The 25888-nt window shown below is 44.6% G+C and overlaps 1 protein-coding gene and 1 pseudogene across 2 annotated transcripts; one reads left to right on the top strand and one right to left on the bottom strand.

Annotated features, from left to right (window-relative positions):
* Nucleotides 1-6847: 6847 nt before the first annotated feature.
* On the top strand, nt 6848-9755 carry LOC136486641 (cyanate hydratase-like; annotated as a pseudogene).
* A 1855-nt stretch (nt 9756-11610) lies between these two features.
* LOC136535748 (DExH-box ATP-dependent RNA helicase DExH1-like) lies at nt 11611-21994 on the bottom strand. 2 transcript variants are annotated; one of them, XM_066528132.1, is made up of 16 exons: nt 21663-21994; nt 20855-21000; nt 20537-20636; nt 20248-20451; nt 20060-20155; nt 19328-19603; nt 18337-18540; nt 18094-18246; nt 17765-17857; nt 16921-17135; nt 15959-16118; nt 15596-15869; nt 15305-15497; nt 13354-13540; nt 12432-12800; nt 11611-11905 (listed from the first exon to the last, which is right to left on the bottom strand). In XM_066528132.1, the coding sequence occupies exons 1-16, from the start codon at nt 21966-21968 to the stop codon at nt 11774-11776; spliced, it is 3108 nt and encodes a 1035-aa protein (XP_066384229.1). In that variant the 5' UTR covers nt 21969-21994; the 3' UTR covers nt 11611-11773. The 2 variants fall into 2 exon arrangements, with proteins under 2 accessions (XP_066384229.1, XP_066384239.1); XM_066528142.1 differs by having other exon boundaries at nt 20537-20640; nt 21663-21799.
* Nucleotides 21995-25888: the final 3894 nt, after the last annotated feature.

The raw sequence follows: 25888 nt of genomic DNA, 5'->3' as shown, positions 1-25888 counted from the left end.
ATGGACTTCATAGCTAGGCGTGTAGCCATGGCTCATCACCTCTAGGTCGATGTTGTCTCTATAATGAGAACAAGCAATCATGAAGGACTGATTGACCCTAGCACGAAGACCATTCCTCTTGAGCTAGTGCACTCGAGCCATGATCTCGACGGCATGAGCCATGAGCAAGCTGGTCCCCTTTGACCGCACCACCTAAAGGTCATCGTAGACCACTCTGAGGGCAGCGCTTAGGATACCGAGCTTGTCACTCTCCACCTAAAGATTTCCCCTCACCATGGCAAGGTCCACAACTAGCCCGTAGAAATGCTCTCGACCTCTAGCTTCTTGGTCATTGTGCTTTTGGGCTCGGCCTAGAGGGAGCCAACCTTCTGCTGCGCATCGTCACGCTCTTGGTAGGCCTAGTCGCGCTCTTGGAAAGCCTAGTCACACTCCTTGCAAGCCGCGCCACATTCCAAGTGGAGCCTCTCTGTGGTTTGGAGCAGCTCATCCCTCTCCTTACGTAGCCGAGCGACCATCGCGGCATCTAGGCTCGCCCTCTTCTCTAGGGCCAAGAGCTTCTCCTCGGCCCCCAGCTTTAGATCCCTTTCCTTCTCAACCTTGCCTAGAAGGTCAAGGATTTGCTGGTGGGTCTCGGCGTCCCTCTGGAGCAGCTCATCTCGCTCCTTCCTGACCCTGACGGCTTCTTCTTCATCCTTTCACGACCTCACCGATAGGGCCTTGAACGCCTTCTTGGCCTCATCAGCATCATAATGGGCCTTGACCACCCATGACTGAAGATTGTCCACCTCCTCAATGAGGGGAGTTAGCTCGGCCACCCTCTACTGGGCTGCAACAAGCTAAGTTGTTCCCTCCCCACGTAGCCACGCCTCCTCAATGAGGTGGTCCCAAGCCTCCTTCTGTTGATGAAGGAACTGAGATTTCCCCCGGCTGTGAGCTATGAGGGACTATAGGAAGACGATGGCCATGATACAAACAATAGAAAAAGGAAGATAAGGGCAGGATCAAGCAATACCCAGCCAAATGGAACAACGATGTCACGTAATGCGCCCATAGCGTGGTTTAGGTCTTTGAGCACGGACGCAATCCCCATGTCGAGGCTCTCCCACTCTGTGCTCTCTGCGGCATCATCAAGGGAGAAGAGTGCCGACACCGGATTCTGTGGATCCACCCACTAGAGCAGGGGCTCGCCCCATGCGAGCGAGCCATTGCCTACCGACATTAGGGCCAGGGACGACACCCCACTGGCTCCAAGCACCTCTAACCCCTCTCGCTGTGACATCCCTACTAGGACGCCCCCTCTAATGATGGAAGGGGTCAACGGTGTGGACGCCAAGCTCTCGCCTAGCACCACGACTCCCGGGGACCCCTTGATCGTGTCCCCCTCCGTTCGGCCCACGCTAGGCACCATCGCTTGGGCCGCTGACGGCACGGGTCACGCCGGTGCCTCAGACACTGCTACGATTGTGCCTTGCTGTGACCCATCTATCATGGTCACTGCCACCTCCACCTGTGTCGGTGGGGTCATGACTGGCTATGTCATGCCTGCCACGGTCGGTGTCACGAGCGTGGTCGGTAGCCTCATCTGCTCTGCGCATTGGTAGCGGTATTGTGGCCATCACTGGCTGCTCTGTGACCACCAAAGGCACCCCTTGAGCCCCTGGAATCCACTCATCCCTCCAAGGACATGGGCGCCACCATGGGCAGAGTCCGACCGATTGACAACGAGGTCACACTAGCGCTGCTCCCACATGAAATGGGCCCGACGCTAGCCGATGGCTACCACCTCGATTGGAGGTCAATGCTCTTCTTTGGCGCTAGCATCAAAGGATTCCGCTGTCTACCGACGTAGCAAGGGACAAAAAACATAAGTCACGATGAAATCCGACTAAAGTAGAAAAAACAGAGGAAGTGATAACTCACCTCAGCGCTGTCGGGCAGCAGATGCATTTGGGGGGCGAACCCCCCTGACCCTCGCTCTGCCTCATTGGAACGAGGCCATTTTGAGCCTGCCCCCCGCTCCTAGGCAGAGGGGCTTGCTCCCCTTGGCTCTTGGGGTGGGATGGTGGAGCCGCCTGCCTCCGCTGTCACCTTAGGTGTGACAGTAGAGACACCTGCTTCTATTGGCTCCTGGGGTAGGCCGATGGTATGGCCCGTCTCCGCCAGCTCCCTAGATGTACCCTTCCCTCCATAGAACGAGAAGGGTCCCAACGCCTATAAGGACGAACCAATACCTATCAGCGCATCCTTGTTCTCTAGGTTGTCCTAGTCAATGTCATTGGCTACCTCACTGTTGTCACCATCATCATCATTGTCATCACTATCAGTGTCCTCCCCTCGTTCCTGTGCCTGCATCTTCCACTACTTCTTCCTCTTCTTGTCCTCCTTCACCTTGTTCAGCCGCTCACCCTCGGCATGATTTACCGTCCTCATGACCAAACCTCTTGGCAATGGCACCGGGTGATCCATGAGGATGATGTCCCTCGGCTGGTCCTGCCCCTCTCAAAGTTAGTATCAAGGGGTCAAGAAATCAATTGAAGAGAAGGCAAGAGAAAGGGAAACTTACAAAGACAATATGACTTAGCTCCGGCCGCATCAGAGGATGCCCCATCACCAGGTAAACGAAGTCGAGGGTGGCACTCGCGTCATCCCACAAAGGCTCCATCGTCTCCTTGATGCGTTGTGTGATCTCGGAGTTGGGGAGCATCCCCTCGATGAGCGTCATTCCGTCGAACGATGCCTCGAGCGCCATCGCATATAGCGAGAGCGCGCGCATCATCAATGGCACCACCCTCCTTGCGTGGTAGGCCTCGATGATGCCAGACCCCCTCAGGCCATTCTCCTTTAGGATGTGGATGGTGGCGATGTGGTCTCGAATCTTCTTCTTGTCCTTCTTCAGGACGCCCCATTTCCTCCACGGCTCCGAGGCCTCTTCGATCAGGCATCCGGTGAACTCTGGCAGAGGGGCAATGGCATCGTTCTTGAGGTAGAACCATTGCGAGTGCCACTCCTTGTTGGACATTGAGAGCCACATGGATGGGTACTCACCGACCCGATTGTTCTAAAGTTGAATGCCGGCGCACCCTATCGACATATGCAGCTCCTGCTTGCCGCTTTTCCCCCTCTTCATCTGGAGGGTGACGGCGAAGAAGTATCTCCACAAGTTGAAGTGGGGGCTGATCCCTAGGAATCCCTCGCACAGGCAATGAACGCCGCCATGTGTTGGATCCCGTTGGGATTGAGATGCTACAGCTTGATCTTGTAGTAGTGCAGCAGCCTCCAAATAAATTTATGGGCGGGGGTCATGAACCCACACTCGTGGAAGTGGATGAATGACACCACATAGCCTTTAGGTGGTGACGGCAAATCCTCCTCACTAGGTAGCAGCCAGTCCTCAGCCGAGGTCTGCATGCGGAGAAGACCACGATGGACGAGGCCCTCCATATGCTGGAAGGTAATGTCAGAACGACACCACGGATGCATTGGAGATGCGGGTGGATGGATGTGAGCTCAACAACGACGGAGATGTGGAGGCAGGAAACCTAAGCGATTGGCAGTGGCGGGCGTGGCTATGGAGGCAAGGATGCAATGTATGGAACTCGGGGGGGGGGGCTAACCCTTTGGTTTTATAGGGGCAACGGGTGCGAGGAAATCAACCGTCCACCTAGATCTCTACGCCTGCCACGATCTGCCACCACATCTCACCACGGGATGTGCGCACGCAACCTATGTCTATTCCCTCGGAAAACTCTCTGGACGTTTTGCCTCTTTGGACTGGCCATGACCCATCACAGGTAGAAGAGATACAGAGCTAAAAACACTACTATGGCCCGTCTAGGCCCAGGAGTTCAAAGGTTGGCCCACCGACGGGTTCAACAACCGCTCTGGGCACGTTTAGAGTGAGGGGTGGAAAGGGATGGGCCTACTAGCAGCCAGTACCGAGGCACATGAGCACCATGGGTATTCCGGCTCATGTTCAAGTCTCGACTGGATACGATCCATGGTTTTGCTTCGAAGAAAGTCACAGAGCCCTCGGGACCAGTCGAATGGACCTGAGAACTATATGGATTGACCACTGAGAATCTAGAGTCAGTTACCAGCTGAACCAATCTAGATCCCCGCGAATGGGATGCTGGGGCTCTGCTCAGACTAGCCCATTAACAGCTCACTAAGCACCATGATTCGTCCATAGAGAAATCATGGCATGGCTCGGGCCCTCCATTTTTTGGAAAAAATGCTTGGGGGAAGACAATCATAAAGACATGTCGATCCATGACCTGACCCATGCTATGGGCGGGGCTCGAGGAAATTTGGACTTGCACAGAGACCGAACGCACAATCGTAGAACGACAGACCCCCGTAGGGGTCAAAATCAGGAAAAGACCTTTTTCGACCCACCAAATCTCACGACTATACCCCCGAAGGGTCCGATCTCGATGAAAGGGAATCACCGTCCATAGGTCACGCCGTGGGCGACAAAAGAAGGCCAAGGCCCTTAAGTCCTCTAGTTCAGAAAAAACTTCAAAGGAGTATTCTACTCCTCTACAGGCTCGGGGCTATTATCGGGGATCAATACTAGGGTACCCAAAGAGGAGCTAAGGTCATCAGCGTTGATTCATCCGATAGTTAAGAGTGCGACTACATCTCTAACCGCCCCTAGGTGCGCGGGCTCCGCTTCGCCCGACCTCGCCCAACCCCAAGGTCGTGCAGTCCGTCTCGCCCGACCCTAGGGCCACGGGCTCCGTCTTGCCCGACCCCGAGACCATGGGCTCTGCCTCGCCCGACACCGAGGCCGCGGGCTCCGCCTCGCTCGACCCCTAGGTCGTGGGCTTCACCTCGCCTGACCTCTAGAGGCGGGCTCCGCCTCCCCCAACCTCTAGGGGCAGGCTCTGCCTCGCCCGACCCTTAGGTTTGCACTTTGCCTTGCCGAACCCCTCGGGTGCGGGCTTCGTCTTGCCCGATGGGGTCCTATACCACCGCCAACCACTCTAGGTCCAGGCATATGGGCATGGGTTAAAACTCTGACATCAGGGAAGAGACTAGCACGCCTCGATGTAACCCGCTTTCATGATAGGCCATACCTGAGGGTTCACATCAAGAACAGCGTTGAGCGTACCAGTGCTGTTCTGCCTACCCCTCGTATGAATACTGATAGGCGCGTTAGTTCACCACGACGTCCGCCAGGATGGAGTGGAGCGCCATGACTAGCAGACGATGCCTGCACATGGCACCAGTGACAGACAGGGTCACGACGTGGCGCCATCCCTAATGACATCTACAGGGTCGACAGAATCTGCGTGAAGGAGAAGGACCCGGCGATCATGAAGGACTTCTTTCTCTCTCTCTCTCTCTCTCAATCTCCTCTCTTCCTCTGCTGTAACCCGTTCTTTCCCTTGGTCTATAAAAGAGAAAGCAGGGTGTCCCATAAAGGGGACTCCAATCTAATCGGAATCACCTAGAACCGATCAGAACATGGCACAAGCACACGGCCGAGTAGCAACCGAGCTCTCGACACCCGTTCACTCCTTCCATCAGAGACCTGGGATCCTTTCCCTCTCTTGCCCGTTTGTAACCCCTACTGCAAACTTTCAGTGCTAGTAACACGAGCAACATCGACGAACTAGACGTAGGGACATTCTGTCCGATCCAGTATAAACCTCGTGTCCTCTTAGCACACCATCCGAGCCAGACGTGCAATATTAGAAATTTACTCGTTGGTAGTAACTCGAAACACCGACAGTTCTAATCGATGTCTAAGCATATTTTGGAAACATTTCATAACATAAACACGAGATGCAACTAGCAAGAATGCAACATACATTTAGTGTTAGATGCATCTTGTGCTGGTTGCATCTCATCCTTTTGTCATGGAAAGTTTTTGAAATACATTTAGACATCAATCAAATGTTTTGGGAGCTTTTCACATTTTTCTACTTTCCTAAAGCTAAATGAATACTTTTGAAGCTTCTATAGATATTTTCATGATATCTAAATATTTTATTTGTTCCTTTTAATGTCTAAATCTATTTTTAGAAGACATATTTACCTTTATGGCCCTCAAAATAATATGTCTTATTTCCATGGCCTGTTTTTTCGAACTTAACTATAAATAAACGAAATTCTCTTATTTTTATGTCCTTTCGTCCGTTTCTAGCACATAATGGTGTTAAGTCAAGGGTAAAATGACCATTTTACCCCGGCGAAAAAATAAAGCGCAGAGTTTAGTTCGTCTTTTTGTAGATTTGGAGTAATATTGCGAGGCACGGTTCCTCCCGTAATATTACCAAATCTAAAAAGATAAACTAAACTCTGCACTTTATTTTTTCCGCCAGGGGTAAAATGGTCATTTCCCCTTGGCTTAACAACGTTAAGTGCCAGAAACGACGAAAGGCCATACAGGTAAGAAAATTTCTTTTCCGGGCCTTACAGGTAAGTTCGGAAAAAAAAACAGACCACGAAGGAAGACACATTATTTTGAGGCCCATACAGGTAAATATATCTTTTTAGAATGTGTTTTGGGCTTTTTTAGAAGCTTAGAGTCATTTTTGTTTTAAAAACCTTATCAGGTATTTACTGATTTTTTTTGGAACTAAACATGAAATCGCTTTGAAAACCGATTCTAACGTGGACTTGGAGGCAATTTAAATGGTTTTATTTAAAATGGTGTGACGTAAGTTTGCTTATTCCTACACCGGATAACCAAACGTAAGTTCCATTCGGGACCGAGCTTTTTTCTTCAAATGGGCGGGCTCAACTCCAATTACTCCCATCAATGGATCAGCCCATCTGACACCACGTGAAACGGGCCACAGCCCACCGACACGCCTCGGTTCCCTCGCGCGCGCGCGCGTGTGTGAGAGAGAGGAGTCGTGTCTCAGTTCGCGAGCTCTATCCGGCGAGCGGCAGCCAAGAGCCACACCTGGCCGCTACACGCCGCGCTGCACACATCAGCCGTGCCTCTGCCTCCCTGCCACTTCCCCAGTAACCCACCCACCCCCACCAAGCTGCGGCGCCGCGCCCCCTTCCTCCCTCCGAGCACCTATTGAGCAGCGCGGTGGCCGGTGGGCAGTCGAGCGAGCGCGGAAGGATCGGAATTCGGAAGGGTCGGGCATGGAGGCGAGCGGCGAGAGGGCTGCGGTGGTGCGGCGCCTGATGGAGGCGAAGGAGGAGTCCGGGAAGACCTTCTCGGAAATCGCCGCCGAGACGGGTCTCACCAACGTCTACGTGGCGCAGCTGCTGCGGCGCCAGGCGCATCTCAAGGCCGACACGGTGCCCGCGCTGAGGGCGGCCCTGCCCACGCTCACCGACGACCTCGTCTAACTCATGATGCAGCCGCCCTTCCGGTCCTACAACCCCGACATCGTCCACGAGCCCGCCATTTACAGGTGCGCCGCGCCCCAATCCCCTGTGCAAATGACGACGACGATGCCTCTTGCACTCCTTCGATTTGATCCGGAATGTGATTCGTCAAGTAAGCACAGCGAAATCTTTGTTTAATCGGCTACTCCAAGCGCTATTAGGGTCTAGTTAGAAAGGGATATACTAGTTTTGCTCCAGGACCAGGACTTATTGCGATTTAGCGAAGTTTGAAGTTTGAACTACTCTGTCTCAATCTCAAGGATTTGGGCACAGCTTTCCTAAGTTTAAACAGACTTTTGTCATTTCAGAAGACTGACGCCGATTAAAGACACGAGAGAAGCCAAAAAGGTTACCAAGGCCTGACAACAAAATGCACTTTGCTTAAAACTTGCACTAGTAGTCTTAAGATGTTCTCCGTGTTGAGTTAGGAATTACTGAATTAGTGTAAAAGAATGTCTACAGTCCTCAATGCCTCCCATCCTTGGTTTACAATTTTCAGATTCTGCAAGTTCGCATGTTGAGCTTGGCAGTCTTCAGTACTATTCTTTTAGACAGCCTGATAATAGTTTCAAATTGTAGTTCACTTTGGCCTTGTGGGTTTAGGCTAAAGGTTAACCAAGTTTACAGAAAAATACACCGATATCTATAACATTAAATTTGTGTCATTAAGAGGCTGTTTGGTTCCCAGCCATAATTTGCCATAACTAACCTTAGGCAAGTGTTGCTAGAAAATTTGGAGCCATACTTTGTCATTCCTAATGGAATCTTACTACACTTTTTTACTCTATGACATGTGGAGCACAAAAAAAATCTTATGATCTTACCTAAGTTTAATTGCCAACCAAATACTTGCTGATTTGGTCAAACTTGCCTAAGGTAAAGTACGACAAAGTGTGGTTGGCAACCAATCACCCCCTAAATTCTCCATGAAATATATTCTGGAAGTGCATTTATTTGAACCTATTGATGTCAGTATAATTTTCTAAAAGCTTGGTCAAAGTTAATGAGCTTTGACTTAGGAAAAAGCCAAAGTGAACTATAATTCGAAATGGAGGGAGTAGCTTTTATCCAGAACTTTGTTAGTTTATTCCAGTTTATCAGTACTAACCAGATATGAGAATAACCTTCTTATCAACATTGTTACTATATATTGCACACAGATTGAATGAAGCTGTTATGCATTTTGGAGAGAGCATCAAGGAAATCATCAATGAGGAGTTTGGTTATGGAATGTAAGAGATACCAGTGCTTCATTTATGCATAAATTCCTGTTCCTGGTAATCTGACATGAACTGTTGTGTGATATAGTTAGTAAATCCATTAGTTATGATTACGAGTGGATAATCCTTTAAAAACATGGACACCTGGATTCGTATTCGAGTTTATATGATGTTGCTGTGGTGTTTGCTTGTAGACATTTGTTAGGACTTGGAATTCTTTGAATTTTGTGCAGCTTCATTTAAGCCTGAGCCTGACGAAGCCTCTGTAACCACACACTTGAGTATGTCCAGTTTGCAAATATATTAGTGGGAAACTTAAATCCTGTCCGTGAAGCTCCATTGAATTATCTATCCCTTTTCTAAAAAAAATGAACGATCTATCAAATGTTGAAAAAAAATTATGATCTTTGCGAAAATGACTGTTATCATATTACCATTGCTTCTTATTGCAGCATGTTAGCAATAAATTTCTACTGTTCAGTTGACAAGGTTCAAGGGGCTGACGGAAAAGATCGTGTGGTGGTCACATTTGATGGAAAGTATCTGCCTTACACTGAACAGGTTTGTGTCTTCTTCCTGTTGTTCAGCTGCCACTGTTGCTTGTTAGCTCATGGTGCTGAATTGCTGATCTGCTTGCTACCTGTATAATACCATTTACCAAACATATAGTTCTTTTCAGACAGTTAATATATATGCTACCAATTGAAATTGTACCAAATAAATAATCCTTGAATGGGTTGGCAGGGTAGTGATTTAATTAGAATAATCAACAATATATCCATAATATTATCACCTGACTGGCCCATATGAGCACATACTTATGCCGTTTCACATCTGCAGAAATCTGAACATATGATGTCAAGGCCAACCCGCAAGACATCTTGATATGGCTGGTGACGAGGAGAAACATGATGTAGCTCCCTGGAGCCACCATGTAGTGATACTTACTGCCTTCTGTTTGGGCTCAGAAAGGATTGAGCATGCCCCTTCTTTTTTGTAGTCCAAATGATCAACACAATTAACAGGGTATTGATAACTGTTAAAAGGCACATTAAAGTCATGGTTCTACCATTAGCCTTAAGGGTCTCCGGCAATAATGTAATAGCATGATTGTTGGACTGCATTGAATGATGCTGAGATAAAAAGAGAAAATAAGTGAAACAAACCGAATTCCCCAAAGGAATTTTCTGCCTCTGTAATAGTCCTAGAAAAACATCTATCGTGTATATTCCCAGCAGAAGATATCATTTCCATAGACATGACATTATCACATCACCTGCCATTGCTGGGTACCAAGTCGTTCTTTCATCAGACTTTAGGGTTTAGTGTGGTTGAAAGTATGAAACCCCTAAGCTATCAGTGACCATCGCTGTGGTTGTTGCTGGGCTTAAATTCTGAAAGAAGCATCAAGAGTGTGCCAACACGTAAGAGGTGGGATTTAAGCCATGTTGTGCTTGCCTGGCTCGGCCCTCTTGTGCTTTGTGTCGCTTCAGACCTTGACTTCTAGTCATACATTGGGTTGTGACATGCTGGCACGACAAGTCTTTCCTTTTAGCACAAATAGAGTCCATGGCCCGCCGGCCACCTCTATGCCATGTCGGCCCAAACACGTTCTCATGATATTTTTGCTTGTTTTGTTCGTGTACTCGTAACTTAAAAAAGTATATTTTGTATGCACCATTTTTTACTAAAATAAAAGTTCCAATGATTTTCATACCAAATTGAGGCCCTGTTCGCTTCTCTTATAATCTGTCTTTTTCAGCTTATTTTTTCAACCGAAATAGTGTTTTTCTCTCACAACAAATCAGCCGGAACAGTGTTTCGACTTTTTCAGCGAAGCGAACGGGACCTGGGTAAATATATGATAATAATTGTAGGCAATTGCATTATAGCATTATAGACGTGCTTATATGCCATTTTTGTGTTGTGCCGGTTCAATCACGGTCTAAAATATGGGTCTTGTCATGTCACCCATTCGTGTTGAGATTCTAAGGAAAGCATGACCTAAAATTATTCTCGTCGTGCCATACCAAAAGATTGTGCCACAACCTGACTTCATGTGGCATGGTCCGAATCCCATCTCTACCAACACGTGATTACATAAAACGCAAAAAATACGATAAACAAACAACGATAAGGGTTAGAAAAGTAGATATTCAGAAAAAAAGGTAAAAAGGAACAGCCCCGATTGTTTTTTTAATTGGATATCCTCAATTAACCATCGCTATTTATATTTATTGAGAAGGGAGGGCTTGTTCCATGTTGGATTGAAATAAAAAAAAAAAACAGCATCTCAAATCGACCTAAACCAAACCAAAAAGAACTAGTCCAGAGAAGAGAGCAATGGCCCGACTTGTTCCTACAACCAGGGTGTACGGTCCTCAAACGACACTCAAGCGAGCTATGCCACCCGAGATGTGAAGAAACAAGGTGTCAAGAACTTACAAGATAAGGTGTGTGATGTATGCTAGGATTGATCTTGACACAAAAATTGAGAGGGATATGTGAAGAACTTAAACATGCAGACTTAGATCTCGTGAGCACCATGCTCAAGCCCATCTCTCATGGGGGGGGGGGGGGGGGGGGGGGGGGGGGGGGAGGGATCTGTGGGGAGAGAGGAAAGAGAGATCAAGATTGAAGAGGATAGAAGATAGAAGGATCACTTGAGAGAGGCATTGTAACACAAATGTTTATTTAGTTGTTTGAACAGCCCCATATTATGTCCAAATCCTGGCTCCGCCCCAAATAATTTTAATCCCTCAGGACTGCTTTTGAATAAAATTGACTGGATTATAGCTTTTGGCTATTAGCTTTTGGAATAAGTTTTTAGCTTCTCAACACACCAAAAAACAGTTTCAGCTTTTAATTTAGAGTAAATATTTATCTGCTCAGATACCATGTTTTTAAAAATAACTCAACAGCTAGGCTGAAGCTTAATCAAACAGGCCCTTAAAAGGTTGAGAGCTTCAAGAGGCTAGGCCTTAGAATTTTTTAAGGCACACAAACTGGGTGTTAAAAACAATGAAGCTGCGGGTTCGGTGTCAAATATCAAAATTTGTTGATAAACCTCCTCTGGTGTTATGGCAATGTCTCAAACATCTTAGGAACCAAACTGCAACAGATATTAACAAAAGAATACGCTGGTATCACTTTCGTTTAGTGTGAAACTTGTCCTAATAACGTGTAATATTTGGCATCTAATGGTTGAAATTTTGACTGTGTAACAGTTCTACAGCTGCCGCCACGACACCCTTTCCTTGTGAAAAGATGTCAAGTCCCGGTTCCTCAATCTTTTTCTGAAGGAGTTTGTCCAATTCACCTCTTAATTTCTGTTAAATGCAAATAAGTCCCAAGTTAGAAGAATATATAGCTATATAATCTAATCCTAAACTACTTTATGCGCCGATCAATTTTCGTTGAAGACCAGGGTATAAATCAAGTATGTGCATGCACAGGTACATGTGTTAACTAAAATGAATGGTAGCATCTTACTACATTCACTAGAATGAACTTGGGATACTAAAAATGTCATGATATCAGTAAATGCACACACACAAGAAACTTCACAGTTGGAGGGCAGTGTTTCCAACAGAATAAAGAATTTAGACACTTAGCGAGCACCAACAATATTTTAAACAAAAGGCATAAGGGCGTGTTTGGGTGAGAGGGGTTGCAACAGAATATTTAAGATTCAATTCAAAAGGATTTGAACCTAAATAGACAGTATCCAAACAGGGCCAAGAATTGTAAAGTGCGAGGTACAAAAACAACTTTTTTAGCAAAAATAACACAATCAATTAAAGATATATTTTTTTTCAAAGTTGAGACAATATGTTGGAGCGGAGCTGGCTATACCTGAATCAACTCTATGGTACGCTTTGGAGCCGAGAAATGAAGATAACCCCCAAGCATCTCAATGCCTTCTCCAGTTTTGCTTGGACTAAGCGAACCACCAAAAAGTAGAAGGGCATAGTCCGATATATTTGTCGAGTCCCTTACATAAATGCTAGCAGTCTTCACCTTCTCACTATAAACCAAGAAAGGTAATGGGAATTGGTTTATGAATGCATTGACTGATGATGGATGAATATCCACTTTCCCCACATCTTTGGTGTAGAAAGCAGTCCTCTTGCCTCGCCTTTTGCATTGCACAACATTTGGGTAAAGCCCAGCGCATAAAACAGCGCAAATCATCTCCAGATCATTACCATAGTGGTTATATGCCTGAAGTTATAGCATGGAAGTAAGAAGCCACCCTGAACTATTTCAAAAATGTAGAGAATTATATGTCCCATAATTCACAAATATTTTATAGATTTAGTTATTAGGCAACAATCAAAATATTGTGATATTCAAGTAGGTGGTAACAGAGGATGCACATAATAACACATAAAACACCTAGATGCACCAGGAATTAAAATATCAGAAAATAAGGTTTTGGTCCATGAAAGAGATTCCAGTTGGGGGTGGTTGGGGTGGTGGTGTGTGGGTGGGTGGGGTACGCCTCTGATCCCAAATATAAGTCCGTCTACATTTCTCTCAAATGCACAAAATACAAGTCCATGATACTCCAATGCACTTTTCGCTTCATTCCTTCATGTCTACCTCAGGCATGATATGCCCACTAGTGTTCATGAACTACATGTTTGAAATAAAATAGAAGTGCATGGCAAAACAAGCTAACATAGTTATATAATTAGATCAACTACATGTTTGAAATGAATACAGCTGTACAATTAGATCAATGACATGTTTGAAATGAAAGAGGGCACATAACCTTCACTCCTGTTGTCTTGCTAACAAACCCAATATCAGATAGTAGATCAAAAAATTGATTTCGCATGTCATCCATCATCTTCAGGGTCATGGGGGACAGAAAATTTTCCCAACAGAAAGTGCGCTCTCTACCACTCCTTTTAGCCTCCTTCCATGCTACAAACGCCTTAAGAAGAGCAATGTGGTCACTGGAAAAGAAATTGCAAGAAATTATCAGCCAGACATAAGCAACTTTTGCATGAAATCGGTAATGAATGTCATCGTTGTAACCAGAATAGCTCCCAGCTATCTACACCTGCATGTTTGTCTCTAGCAACCAGTGTCCGAAAAAAACGTCATTAAACGCTCGCTTAGGAACTAGGCACAGAGACCTAGCACGTCGCCTAGGCCATAGGCGTCCAATTAAACATAGCATAACTGTCAGAACCCATGGATGATGAAGGAAGAGAAGAGACGAGATTATGATGGCAAAATGGTTTGTTGTTGTGATTCCATCTATGCTCGATTTCGCTCACCCTCTGTTCAATTTAGCCCATTTTGCTCGATTTCTCCAAAGGGTCATGCGTGGCTGTGTGCAGCCAAAGCAGGGGTGCCACGAAAGGGGGAGAGGACGAGGTGCGCACAGGCGGAGTAGAGGTGGGGTGCATGGAGGAGCAGACAGGGTGAGCGCAGGAGAAGAGGTGGTGCGCCATGGAGAGGTGGAGAGATGGATGGGGGTGCACAGGCAGAGGAGAGGCGGCGTGGCTGCGTGAGAATGGGGATTGTCTACTGACTGGAAATCTGTGGTGATAGGGCATCGCTGGGTGTTATGGTGTTCAGATGGGCTAGTGGGCTTCCTCCCCTAGTGGGCTCAGTGCGCTATTATGGCACAGCTCTTCCTTTTCTATTTATTGTCACATTTATGCAACTATAAATCTCTTGATATGTAGCTAGTGTATAAACGCTTAATCATGTTTAATCTACGTTTAGATGTCCTAGGCGCTAATCAGTGGCTTAGAGTCTAGCTCCTTTTTGAACCTTGCTAGCAATCAAAGGAACTATCCTACAGGTGCTATAAGTGAAGAAGCATCAGCAGTACTCAGTAAAGCATGCTGGCAATATACAAGAATCACTTGGGTTCTGCCCCTTCCTTTCTTTGACATGGTGAATCAAGCAAAGCAGAATTTTGAGCACTCCATGGAAAATTTCATGATTTCATCATAGACGCTGGGAATACTTGGAACCAACACAATGACACTTCCAAATTGTAGGTATTTTGATTGAGTTTGTCCTAGTCAAACTAGTCTAACTTTGACCAAGTTTATTGGAGAATGGATGAACATCTAGCACATCAAAATAGTTTCATTAAACCAAACTTGAAATGTGCATTGATAATACATTTATTTAGTTTTGTAAATACATATTTGACTATAAACTTGGTCAAAGTTAGAGAAGCTTGACTTGGCACAAAACTAAAACAACTTATACAATTTGGAACAGAGAGAGTAATAAGCAGCCCATCCTTGTCTTGGAAGAAAGGCTTCTCTGATGACGTAGATTGATAGATACTTCTAGAACCTTAGGCATGGCTTGGCTAGATAGCCTCCCCTATTATCCTTTGTATCTATACAGCATCTTGTACAGTTTTTTTGTACATACAATAATATAGCTACCACAGTAGGTGTTTACCCTACTGTTCCACTCAAGAAAATGGTACGCCCTCTGTTCCAAATTGTAAGTCATTCTAGCTTTTCTATAGATATGTAGCTTTTACTATGTATCTAGACATAATGTATATCTAGGTGCGTAGAATAAGCTATGAATCTAGAAAAGCTTACTTATTACAATTTGAAATGGAGGGAATAGTAAACAAATTAGAAATACCAACTAATCAGGTACTTCAAAAAACATCCTTATACGTTCCTTCAATCCTTAATATTAATATCAGTGGCAGAATTGTTTACAATAATTACCTGCAGGAGTCACCAGCAAATGATCTTTTGACAGCATCAGCTTCTTCTTTTCTATCTATTGGGAGCACAAATGGATTACGATATGCGAGAGCAGCAGCAATTGTCAATACTGGATCCAAGCACTGGAATACAGATCCCATAAGCAGCATTTTCCCAATGTTTGGGTCCAGTGGGAGAGTACAGAGATGTGTCCCTGCACAAAACCGAAGTAGATTTGAGAGGTTTATGTAAACAGCTGGAATAAAATCAAATAGACACTCTTATATGCAGGTTAACTGAAAATTTTCATACCGAGAGAAGTGAGTTCCTCCGTATCATCCAGTGCACCAATGGTTTTAAGAAGCTCAATTGCATTCTTAACAGAAAGTGGATCTGGTGGCTGCAGTGACTTGGCTAAAAAGGAGGATACTGCTCCAAGCTGTAAGCTTTTGATGGTAAGGCATAGTTCTTGCAAAGGAGTCCTGAGAATTTCAGGCAACTGAAACTGTTGCATTGCATCATGAATGATCTTTGGATAGAGCCGATAGCAAAAGCCTGGCTGAACGCGGCCTGCACGACCTCTCCTCTTTGAACAAAATAAAGAGAGAGAACATCTGTTAATGGACTTTTCATGTCTGCAAAGAACCTAGTTATATATTGTCAGCAGTAAGGTACCTGATGAGCAGAAGCTTTTGATATCCATGACGGAAGAAGGCATGCCAGCTTATTCAAGGCATCATAGCTTGTCTCCTTGGCCTTACCACAATCAATCACATAGACAACATCATCTATAGTGATACTACTCTCCGCAATGTTGGTTGCCAAAACAATTTTTCTGAAATTACAAACAAATCGTTAATAGACAATAAGAAAAGTAAAAGAATCTAAAATTACTCAACAAGAACATCACTGTCTCACCATTTATAAAGAGCTACAATTAGTTCAAATACAGAGAAAACATTCAGAAATCAGAACAAACAGAATAGCTATTTAGCAAAACCCAGAAATAATGAGAAATGAAAAAAGAAAATATTGTAGAGAAGAACAAATACTTTGAAGCAGCACACATTGCTCAAAAGGATACTGGAAGGGACATGGCAGAAGTCAATTCTTGCTTAGTGATAAAAAAAAGAAAGTAGTTTTGTAACTTCAACTCTATCTATGAGCTACATATGCAGCATAACAACATTTTATAATCAAACGTACTAACAATGATAAGGATCACAAACCCAGTAGTCTTCATATAGTGGTGGAAAGATGCCAAAGGTATGCAGATAAAAAAAAAGAAAACCTTGTCTAAAACATTAAGGATATGTAGCATGATCATATCCAGAACACACTGAAGATTCTAGCATGTGTTTGTTTTGGGGACTAGAGGGGATGTGATCTTCCCAGCCTGTGTTCTGGATTACCCCAAGACAGAAGACAACGGCGTCGAAAAGGGATTACCCCATCCGCTTGTTTTCAGGGGATGGGGAGAACCTGAATCTAAGGGGAATATTCCCCTAGGAGACAGACCCATCCCTTGTCGCCCCTCAACCAAACACTTACTGAAAGGGGATTGACCCGTCCCATTCCTCATCATCCCAGGAACCTAACACATAACTATTTTCTCAATGAGTAGCTAAGTGGCTCACCTCATACTAGCTGGTGGTCTGTCAAAAATTTCACGTTGATTCACAGTTGGCATAGAACCATGCAAAGGAAGAACAAGAAATCTATTAGGACTGCCAAGGAAATTATTCCCTTTAATCTTGTCCAGAAGCTTTGAAATTTCATCCCAGCCAGTAAGGAACACAAGGATTGCACCTTCTGCTTCATAACGGCAAATATACTCGATTGTACTTTCCACCTAAAATGTCAACATAGAGGTGTTAGCAGCAACTATTTTTCCTGGATATGGTTGGCAGTGTATTAGGTTTAAATAATAATTCTTGTGCACAAATGTGAACACAGTACAGCCATGCAGTTAACTAATGTGACAAGGAAAAACATGAAATAAATTAACTTGGAACAACAGAAATTACTGTTTAGGCACAGGACAATACTTGGGAACTTATTGACATGGTGCTATGGTAACACCATACTATAATGTATTACGTCAGAGCAAGACTGGATGAAATAACGAAGCAGGAAATCAGAAATGTATCCTCCATGATGAAGAGAAGGGACATCTATGGTTCTCTAATGAATCATGTAAAGCAAAAGGTGAAAAAATTAAGCATGGAGGGTGTACAGAAAGCTTCTTCACCAATTACTCCAGTATTTCTCACAAACATCTGACAAACATACAGTCTATTAACTGTGTGGTGAATGGCCCCATGATATTTTGAACAATAACTATGATGTATATTCACTTGAATGCAATTTTACATGTGTGAAGCAAGTGTAGCAACAAGAATTATACAAAAAAAATGACTTCCAGCTACTTGAGGAATTAATAGATGCATTTCAATTATATAAAAAGTGCACAGTACTTACAAGGCCCAAATCTAGTTCAGCAGCAGACCAAGCTTCAAGGGACTGCCTTGTTGTAATGTTGTAATTTCCATACTCCTTATTAATGTCAATGTTCTGGAAAAAAAAAACACAGTGAGCAACCAAAATGTACTTTGTGTGAAAACTAAGCAAAATGATTTCTGAAAGGATTGTTTTCACATTAGATTTTTTTATCTATCTGTACTTGCAGCTGAAGTGCTGAATCAGTGTGCCACAATGCATATATCATAAGTACACAGCTAGACTAATCCATGCTCATCAGTACTAAATTGACTAATTGAGGGGAAAAGAAGTTCAAAATCGAAGTTTACCTCAAAAACATCAGATAGTGGATCACTCTTAACTGATGAAAACCTCTTTCTCCTTGAACTACCTGCAAAATTATCACGTTCGGAATTGATCCTGTAACGAGTCTTTTCTAGAACATCTTCCAGAAACAACTCAGCAACAGGAAAAGTGAACCCCTGCTCAAAACACCTCAATGTAAATATATAACATCCAGACACAATCAATCATGTCTTCAATTTGATGTTGTTCATGAAACATTACAGTACCGGGATGTGCATCACTGGAGCATCTCCAAAGTACTTGGAAAATAGTTCAGCATTTATAGTTGCACTCATCAGTACAAGGCGAAGATCTGGACGTCTTGGTAGAAGGTCACGCAGTATTATGATGAGAAAATCTTCATTCATGCCACGTTCATGAATTTCGTCAACTAGTAAATGACTCACCCCAATTAAGTCAGGCTCTTGAACCTGCAATTTATATATTGTTTGCAGTAAATTCAAGCCTAACGAAACTAAAATGAAAGCATACAAAAAAAAACAATCGGGTGCATTAAATTGCATCAGCAAGTGTTAAGGTAGGTTGAACTGAGCAAAATATTCCAGCAATGGTATTCCTAGGTATGGAGATCATAAGTCAGGTAACTAAAAGTACATGGGCGTAAATTACAAAATCAGCTACTGCAAGAGATGAGTCACAGTACTAGAGTGCACAGAATATTTTCACTCATAGTTACAAAGAAACTTAGTCCTGCAACTTCTGCAAGAAAGTTTATACTATCAATTCTGGAGCTGCCTCCAAGTAAGTTATTTAGAACAAAACTACCAGTGCTCTACACAACAAAGAGCAACAATCTCTATCCACTACTCCCACCATTCTCGTATACTTGTCCACAGCACATCATGCGCACAGACCAAAGAAATACTAGTTCAAAAAAATCAATGTGAAATGACCATATAACCCTATTAAATCTAATAATATAGCCACTTTTCTTCTACTGGAGCATTTAATCAGGGGTAGAGAGTGGAAATACTAGAATGGCTACACTCTTAATATCCTCAATGACAAGTGTTGTGGAGCGTTTTCTCCCAAAGCCATGGACAAGTATACGAGAATGGAGGGAGTAACAAATAAAGAAAAAGGAAAGATTTACTTCAATTTTAATTCTGAAAGCGGATAAATGAAAACAAGCAGTGATCATGTGGCCAAGTCATCTCAAGATATGAATATGCAAACTATTCTACAATGAAGGCATACCAGTCTTCTAAGCAAAACTCCGGTAGTGCAGAACAGCAACCGTGTTTGTGCAGATCGTTTTGATTCAAGGCGAATCTGGTATCCAACAGCCTTGCCAAGTTCTTCACCTCTCTCAGCAGCTACTCTTGCTGCTACTGAAACGGCAGATATACGGCGGGGTTGAGTACAAATTATGCTGCAATCAGAACCGCGGAGGTTATTTATTTCTTCTTCTAGGATGAACTGTGGAAGCTGGGTTGTTTTACCGCAGCCTGTCTCGCCAGAAATGACCAGAACCTGATACAGGAAAGCTCAACAAGTTAAGAGTGGAAAAAAAGGAACCAAATGGACAAACTAATAAGAGCAATTCGTTCCCAAAAAAAATAAGAGCAATTCTAGAATTATACAGATACACAACCTAAACGTGCAATCAATATCACAGCAAGCATGGATAATCACCACTTGTGTCAGCAGTTGTGCATAAGAAATGCTGAGAACACATGTCAATTATGTGATTATGTCCATCAATTCACAAATTATTTCACATGTCAATTGTGTGATTATGTCCATTACTTTTTGAACAAAGGGGAAACAAATAACCACTAAGAAGAACAGAGCATAAAATGGAAGATGCTGGCTACTAAGGCTATAAACCACGAGTTGTACAGATAGAACGTTCAGATCATAGATACAACAGCAAAAATACAACATTGGAGCAACAGCGAAGTAGAACAAACATTGGAGACAACTTACCTGATTGGCTGCCACCGCTTTCAGAAATTCCTCTCTCATGCTGAATGCAGGTAATTTCTCCCTGAAAGATTGCATTGATCTAGCACTTGCTGTTATCTGAAATAAAATACAGATGGTGGGATCCCTGAAGAATGCTCACGGATATTTTAAGGGAGGGAAACGGAGGGGGCCATGGTCACTGGCAATACCTTCCTTGAATTCTGCAAATCCCTAAGCTGAGAACTGAGCTTTTCTTTATCAATTGGTGCTGCTGGTTCAACAACAGACGAGGACGCGCTAGGCAAAAATTGTCTCATTGAGACGGTAGATGTGCTTGCAGAATTGTTGGTGTTCCACTTTGACCTGGACAAAAGGTCTTCGACTCGCGCCTCTGTCTGATTAGACATCTTAATCTGCCCCAGTAAAAATATAAACAGTGATCAGGAAGATGACACATAAAATCATGTTATTATAAAGTATCAATTGGACGCACAGTACCTCTTTTTGTGTTGACCCATGCCTGTCGTCCAGATCTGCTCGATAATCAGGTAACGGTACCTTGCTGAAAACAAGTGTCTTCCCTCTGTTGTATGCATTACTATCTTCCCCAGGTTAAAATGCAAACCAGGTAAAGTAAAATTTGTCAGCTTTGAAGTGTGGTTCATAGGCAAAACAGTAGGTATCAAATGGTGCAAAATATAGATAGCACTACCCAACTTTAAGAACAGAGATCAAAGCCAGGCATTGCATCTATTCTTGCTAGTGAAGAATGATCATAAAGATGTGAAGTGAAGAACAGGCATCATTGATCCTTACAAGTAAAGCCCTTGTCTCTGAGCCATGTTTGCAAGTATATTCTGTCCATCCCGTCCAAAATTCCGCTTGACTACTAGCTCCTGCTGGGACCCTTCTCTTAATTGCCCAATCTTGTTCCACCATTCATTCTCATCAACCTTTTCCACCTGAAGATTGTGAGCATACAAAACTTTCTAAGTAACTGCTACAAGGCGAGCAAGAACTTATTTGATGTGTACAACAAGTGGAGCAAATTTACTGAAACCATGAATCTCAGGCTAACTGCATAGCACAATAGACAAAGTTTACCAAAGTGAGCAGATAGAAAAGCAGTATGACATGCTCAACCGATATCCCTAACATCAAATTAGAGCAAAATAGGTTATACCAGAAGAGATGTAACCAAATTGTGTTTTATGATGGATCCAACTGGCAGTTCCACCAGTTCAGCAAAGCAAGCAGCAATCAGAGTTTGAAACTGTGGAAATAGGACTACAAAGTGTGGGGAAACTACAGGACTGCACACATTAAATTGGTCGTTAAAACGTCAAAAAATATTAAGGAGATACGGAACTCGGGGTAAAAAGAGCCAAATCAAATCGACCTATAGTATGGACCGGAGGTAATACTATCTAGGAAACTTGATCGATAGTATTAATCAAAGCTGCTGCTAAAGTCAGTAATGCAGAGTTCGGAACATATATAAATTAAAAAAAAAACATAGCATCATCGTGGCATCGCGATCCATGAATTCCGTCAGCAGGGCGGCAACATAGCAACGAAACAACCAATCCCGTCACCACGCCGAGGCACGGGAGAGTGTCCTCACCTCCCCATGCATCTGCCGGAGGCGCTCGGCGCGCCACTCGGGGTCCCACCACCTCTGCTCCCCGCGTCCCCCGCCGCTGCCGCGGCCTCCCCTGCCTCCGCCACCGCCCCGCCCGCGCCCGCGGTGAGAGTTGGGCCCGCCGCCCCCGCGCCCTCCGCGGTACGACATGACAGCTAGGGTCCTGAGCGCACCTAGGGTTTTGAGGGGGGTGGACGCGAAGCGGGAGAGGAGGAACTGGCTGCTGCCGCCGCTGCTGCTGCAAGAGGAGAGGAGGCGGCTGCCGCGGCAGGCAGAAGAGTGGAGCATCCGGGTCGCCCCAAGGAGGAGCGGAAATAAACCGGCAAAAAATATTGGGGAAATTCCTCGTCAGCCATTAAAAAAATCACAATTCCATCACGGAAAAAATTCAGTGAACTTCAACGTTACTGTTTTAACTTTTTTTTTTCTCTCCATGCCACTGTCATTATATAAGTTTTAACGGTGTCAAACTGTAGACGTGAAAAGTTAAAAATACCATTAGGTCTAAATATGTCATTAATTTTTTTTAACATCTTAACGACTTCAAATGAAAAAACTCAAAACTAAAAAATTGTATATCTCGTCGAGATCTATAATTTTCATATAAAAATTATCTTCATTTAATATAGCAAAAAAAATATGATTTTTCTAAGATATATTAATCATATCAAATCATGTCTTTTTGTGGAATTAAATGAAGATAACTTTTATATGAAAATTATAGATCTCAATGACATCTACAACTTTTTAGTTTTGAGTTTTTTCATTTGAAGTCATTAAGATGCTCAAAAAAATTAATGACATATTTAAACCTAAGGGTATTTTCGACTTTTCACAACTGCAGTTTGACACCGTTGGAGTCCAATCTAACGGCAGTGGTATGGAGGACAAAAAAAAAAGTAGAACAGTGATGCTGAAGTCCACTGAACTTTTTCAGTGACTCACAGAGAATTGCGATCTTTTTTAATAGTTCACAAGAAATTTCCTCAAAAATATTGAGAGCCTGTTTGGATACGAACATGGACGCAAGATGCCTGGAGTTCGCCTGTGTGCAGTGTTTGGATGAAAGCCCTCGGAGCTTGACTGACCCAGGCAGTCGTGCAGGCTGCGTAGTTTACCTAGTCTAAACACAAAGTATCTTTATTGATATTAATGGTCACTTGATTAATTTCATAAGATCAAGATTACAGCAGGTTCAAGACACCATAAATTATTGTATATTTGTACAGAAAAATATTATAGTGTAATTCGAAATATAACGTCTGGCTCTGGCATGAGTGTTGTCTTGCCTAATCACCATGATTAGCTAATGGAATAGGAGTCACATAGCGACATTTTTTTACTGTCTAAACACAAAAATAAATTTTTTGTCTTTACTTATCTCTTTCTACTATAATTAAATACATATAGAGATATGTCATTAAAAAAATTAAATTAATATTTTAACAAATAATAGATAATTAACTTAAGTTATTTATTTAGTAAACACATAATAATAGCGTTCATTAATCATATACAAACAATAAAAAAGTAAAATTTCACTTGCATAAACATTCTCAGGCACAGACATCCAACCAAACAGACTTTCTCTAACCTTGCCTCACTAGGCAAAACTCGTTAGCTTTACAGGCAATTTCTAGACAACACTTTTTGCCAAGCAAGTCACCCAACCAAACATGCTCTGAGTGCAAACTGGGTTCTCAACGTCCGATCCGAAATGTGTGGCACACGTGAATCGCTCTTGCTACATGGAACACCCTGTTCGAAGGAACATTTGTACAACAGTCCTCCCATCTCCAGCAGCTCCAAACCTTTCGGTCCTCCACCATGGCTCGGCCTAGGCTCCAGGTCCACTGTACTGCTTTAGCTAGGGTTTAGGCCAGGGTGACGGTTCCTCACCATTCCACTCTTCTCCACCATACATGATAGAGAAAGGGTTTTTTTTGGGTTGATACCATTATAATTTTTAAAGTTTGGACAGACACTATTACTATTTGCCTATTTTAAAATATACCATTATAATTTTTCTCCTCTCACAAGAATACCATGGAATACGTATAGAGATGATTTGAGCCCGCTACAGACGTATATAACAACATGTATTCTCATATGGACTCAAATGGCTTCAGCTTCCGGATACATGAAAGCCCCTCTCTATCACTGACGCGTGGTCCCACCTATCATCTTCTTCATCTTCCTCTTCGTATCCTCCCTTGCTGAGCAACAGCAGCTGCCGTCGATGGAGATGACGCCACCAATGGAGGCACGCGAGGAGCTGAGGTCGCTGCTGCCCCTAGTAGGGGCGCAAGATCGAGCGCGCGAGCCCCTGCTCCTTCTCCACCCACGCCATGCTACTTCTCTAGTCAGCCATGCCTCGCCGCACAACCATTGGAGGCCCACCAGCTAGACCTCACCGGAGCTCCGAGCAGTGCTCGACCTTCGGCCGTCAGCAGGTAGGCGTGCGTCCAAGCGGTGCCCGAGCTTCGGCCGCCCAGTTGGATGTCTTCACGCTCATTGTCGGTGTTTTGAACAAACACCAACTAGTAAAATTATATTTATTACGCGTTAGGCTCGGATGGTGTACTAAAGGACTCAAGGTTTATACTGGTTCGGGCAGAATGTCCCTACGTACAGTTTGTTGCTGCTCGTATTATTAATACCGAAAAAGGTTTGTAGTAAGGGGTACAAACGGTCGAGAGAGGGACAGGTCCTAAATCTCTGATGGAAGGGTCGAAAAGATGCCAAGAGCTCGGTTGCTGCTTGACTGTGTTGTGTGATATGTTGTGTATGAAATTGATCTATCTTTCTAGTGGGGTACCCTGCCCTCCCTTTTATAGACCAAGGGGGAGCAGGGATTACAGATGGGAGAAAGAGAAAAAAACTAGAGGGTAGAGAAGGTCCTTTGAAGGAGCCGGGTCTTCCTTTCCCCTTGTGCCTGTCCTACTATCATGGCAGACCATGTCAGGGATGGTGTGTTCGTTGATCCTTATAGGGTCGTGCCCTAGCCTCATTTAGCAAGTGGGTACGTCTCGTCCTACACCGATGGATGGTGCGGCGTGCCAGGGAGCTGAGCTATGACCCTACGGGGAGTAGACGGGCAAGTGACCATACGTCCATCACTATAGATGATGTGAGTTCCCTTCTGGATTATAGTGATTGTCGTATGCTTATGTTAGGATCCGCGTCCAAGGGCTAACGGCAGCGCCCACAACATTGTAAGACAAAAGTTGGCGCCTACAACACTATCCGAGCTCTGTCAAACTAGAAAGGGCTTAAAGCGCCTATCCCGTCGTATCCTGACAGTACCTTCTCGCAGGTGCGCAAGGTATGGTCCTCAGTACTGCGGTTGACCTGAGTGTCCTGTCCTACCCTATGTCTGTCATTATGAAGGAGCAGGGTGCAGTTGCCGGGTGAGACGGAGCCAGCCCCGAGACGTCGGGCGAGATGGAGCCTGTCCTAGGACGTCGAGCGGGGCAGAGCCAGCCCTCAGCCATTGGGAGAGGCAGAGCCAGCCCTTAGCCATCGAGCGAGGTAGAGTCTGCCTCTGGGGGTCAGGCGAGGTGAGGCCCATCCCTAGTCATCGAGCGAGGTGGAGCCAGCCCTTAGCCACTGGGCGAGGTAGATTCTAGCCCTCGGGGGTCGGACGAGGTGGAGTCCAGCCCTCGAGGGTCAGACGAGGTGGAGTCCAGCCCTCGGGGGTTGGATGAGGCACAGTCATATGGACAAGAACTACAATTGTGTTCTGTTCTGCTTGAGAGCATCAACATTTGATGGTTATTAGCTCTACCTCATTGGGTACTCCAGTATTAGGTCCCCAATAGTAGTCCCCGAGCCCTCGGGTGATTCAGATAAAATCGCCCAGGGAGTGTTTTGATTCTGCCGAAGGGTGCGCGCGAGCGCACCCAACAGGTGTAGCCCCCGAGCCCCGGGTGATCCGGATAGAATTGCCTGAGGAGGTTTTTGATTCGCTAGAGGGTGCGCGTGAGCGCACACGTCGGGTGTAGCCCCCGAGCCCCTAGGTGAATCAGATAGAATCGCCTGGGATTTTTTTTGATTCGCTAGAAGGGTGTGCGCAAGCGCACCCGTCAGGTGTAGCCCTCGAGCTCCTGGGTGATTCGGATAGAATCGTCCGGGGGGTATTTCGGACCCTTCATGGGTATGGCTGTGAGATTTGGTATTTTGACAATTGGATAACTTAAAGGGAACCC

The sequence above is a fragment of the Miscanthus floridulus genome, chromosome 1, assembly GCF_019320115.1.
Source record: "Miscanthus floridulus cultivar M001 chromosome 1, ASM1932011v1, whole genome shotgun sequence".
Classification (NCBI taxonomy): Eukaryota; Viridiplantae; Streptophyta; class Magnoliopsida; order Poales; family Poaceae; genus Miscanthus; species Miscanthus floridulus.
This window is presented reverse-complemented; position numbering and strand designations above follow the sequence as displayed.

What these genes read in the sequence shown, in the direction of transcription:
- LOC136535748 (XM_066528132.1), bottom strand. Translation starts at nt 21,968, where the DNA reads ATGCTCCACTCTTCTGCCTGCCGCGGCAGCCGCCTCCTCTCCTCTTGC. An exon ending in GCAAGACAACAGGAGTGAAG is followed by an intron (nt 12,801 to 13,353) that starts GTTATGTGCCCT and finishes CTATAACTTCAG; the next exon opens with GCATATAACCACTATGGTAA. An exon ending in GTACCATAGAGTTGATTCAG is followed by an intron (nt 11,906 to 12,431) that starts GTATAGCCAGCT and finishes TGCATTTAACAG; the next exon opens with AAATTAAGAGGTGAATTGGA.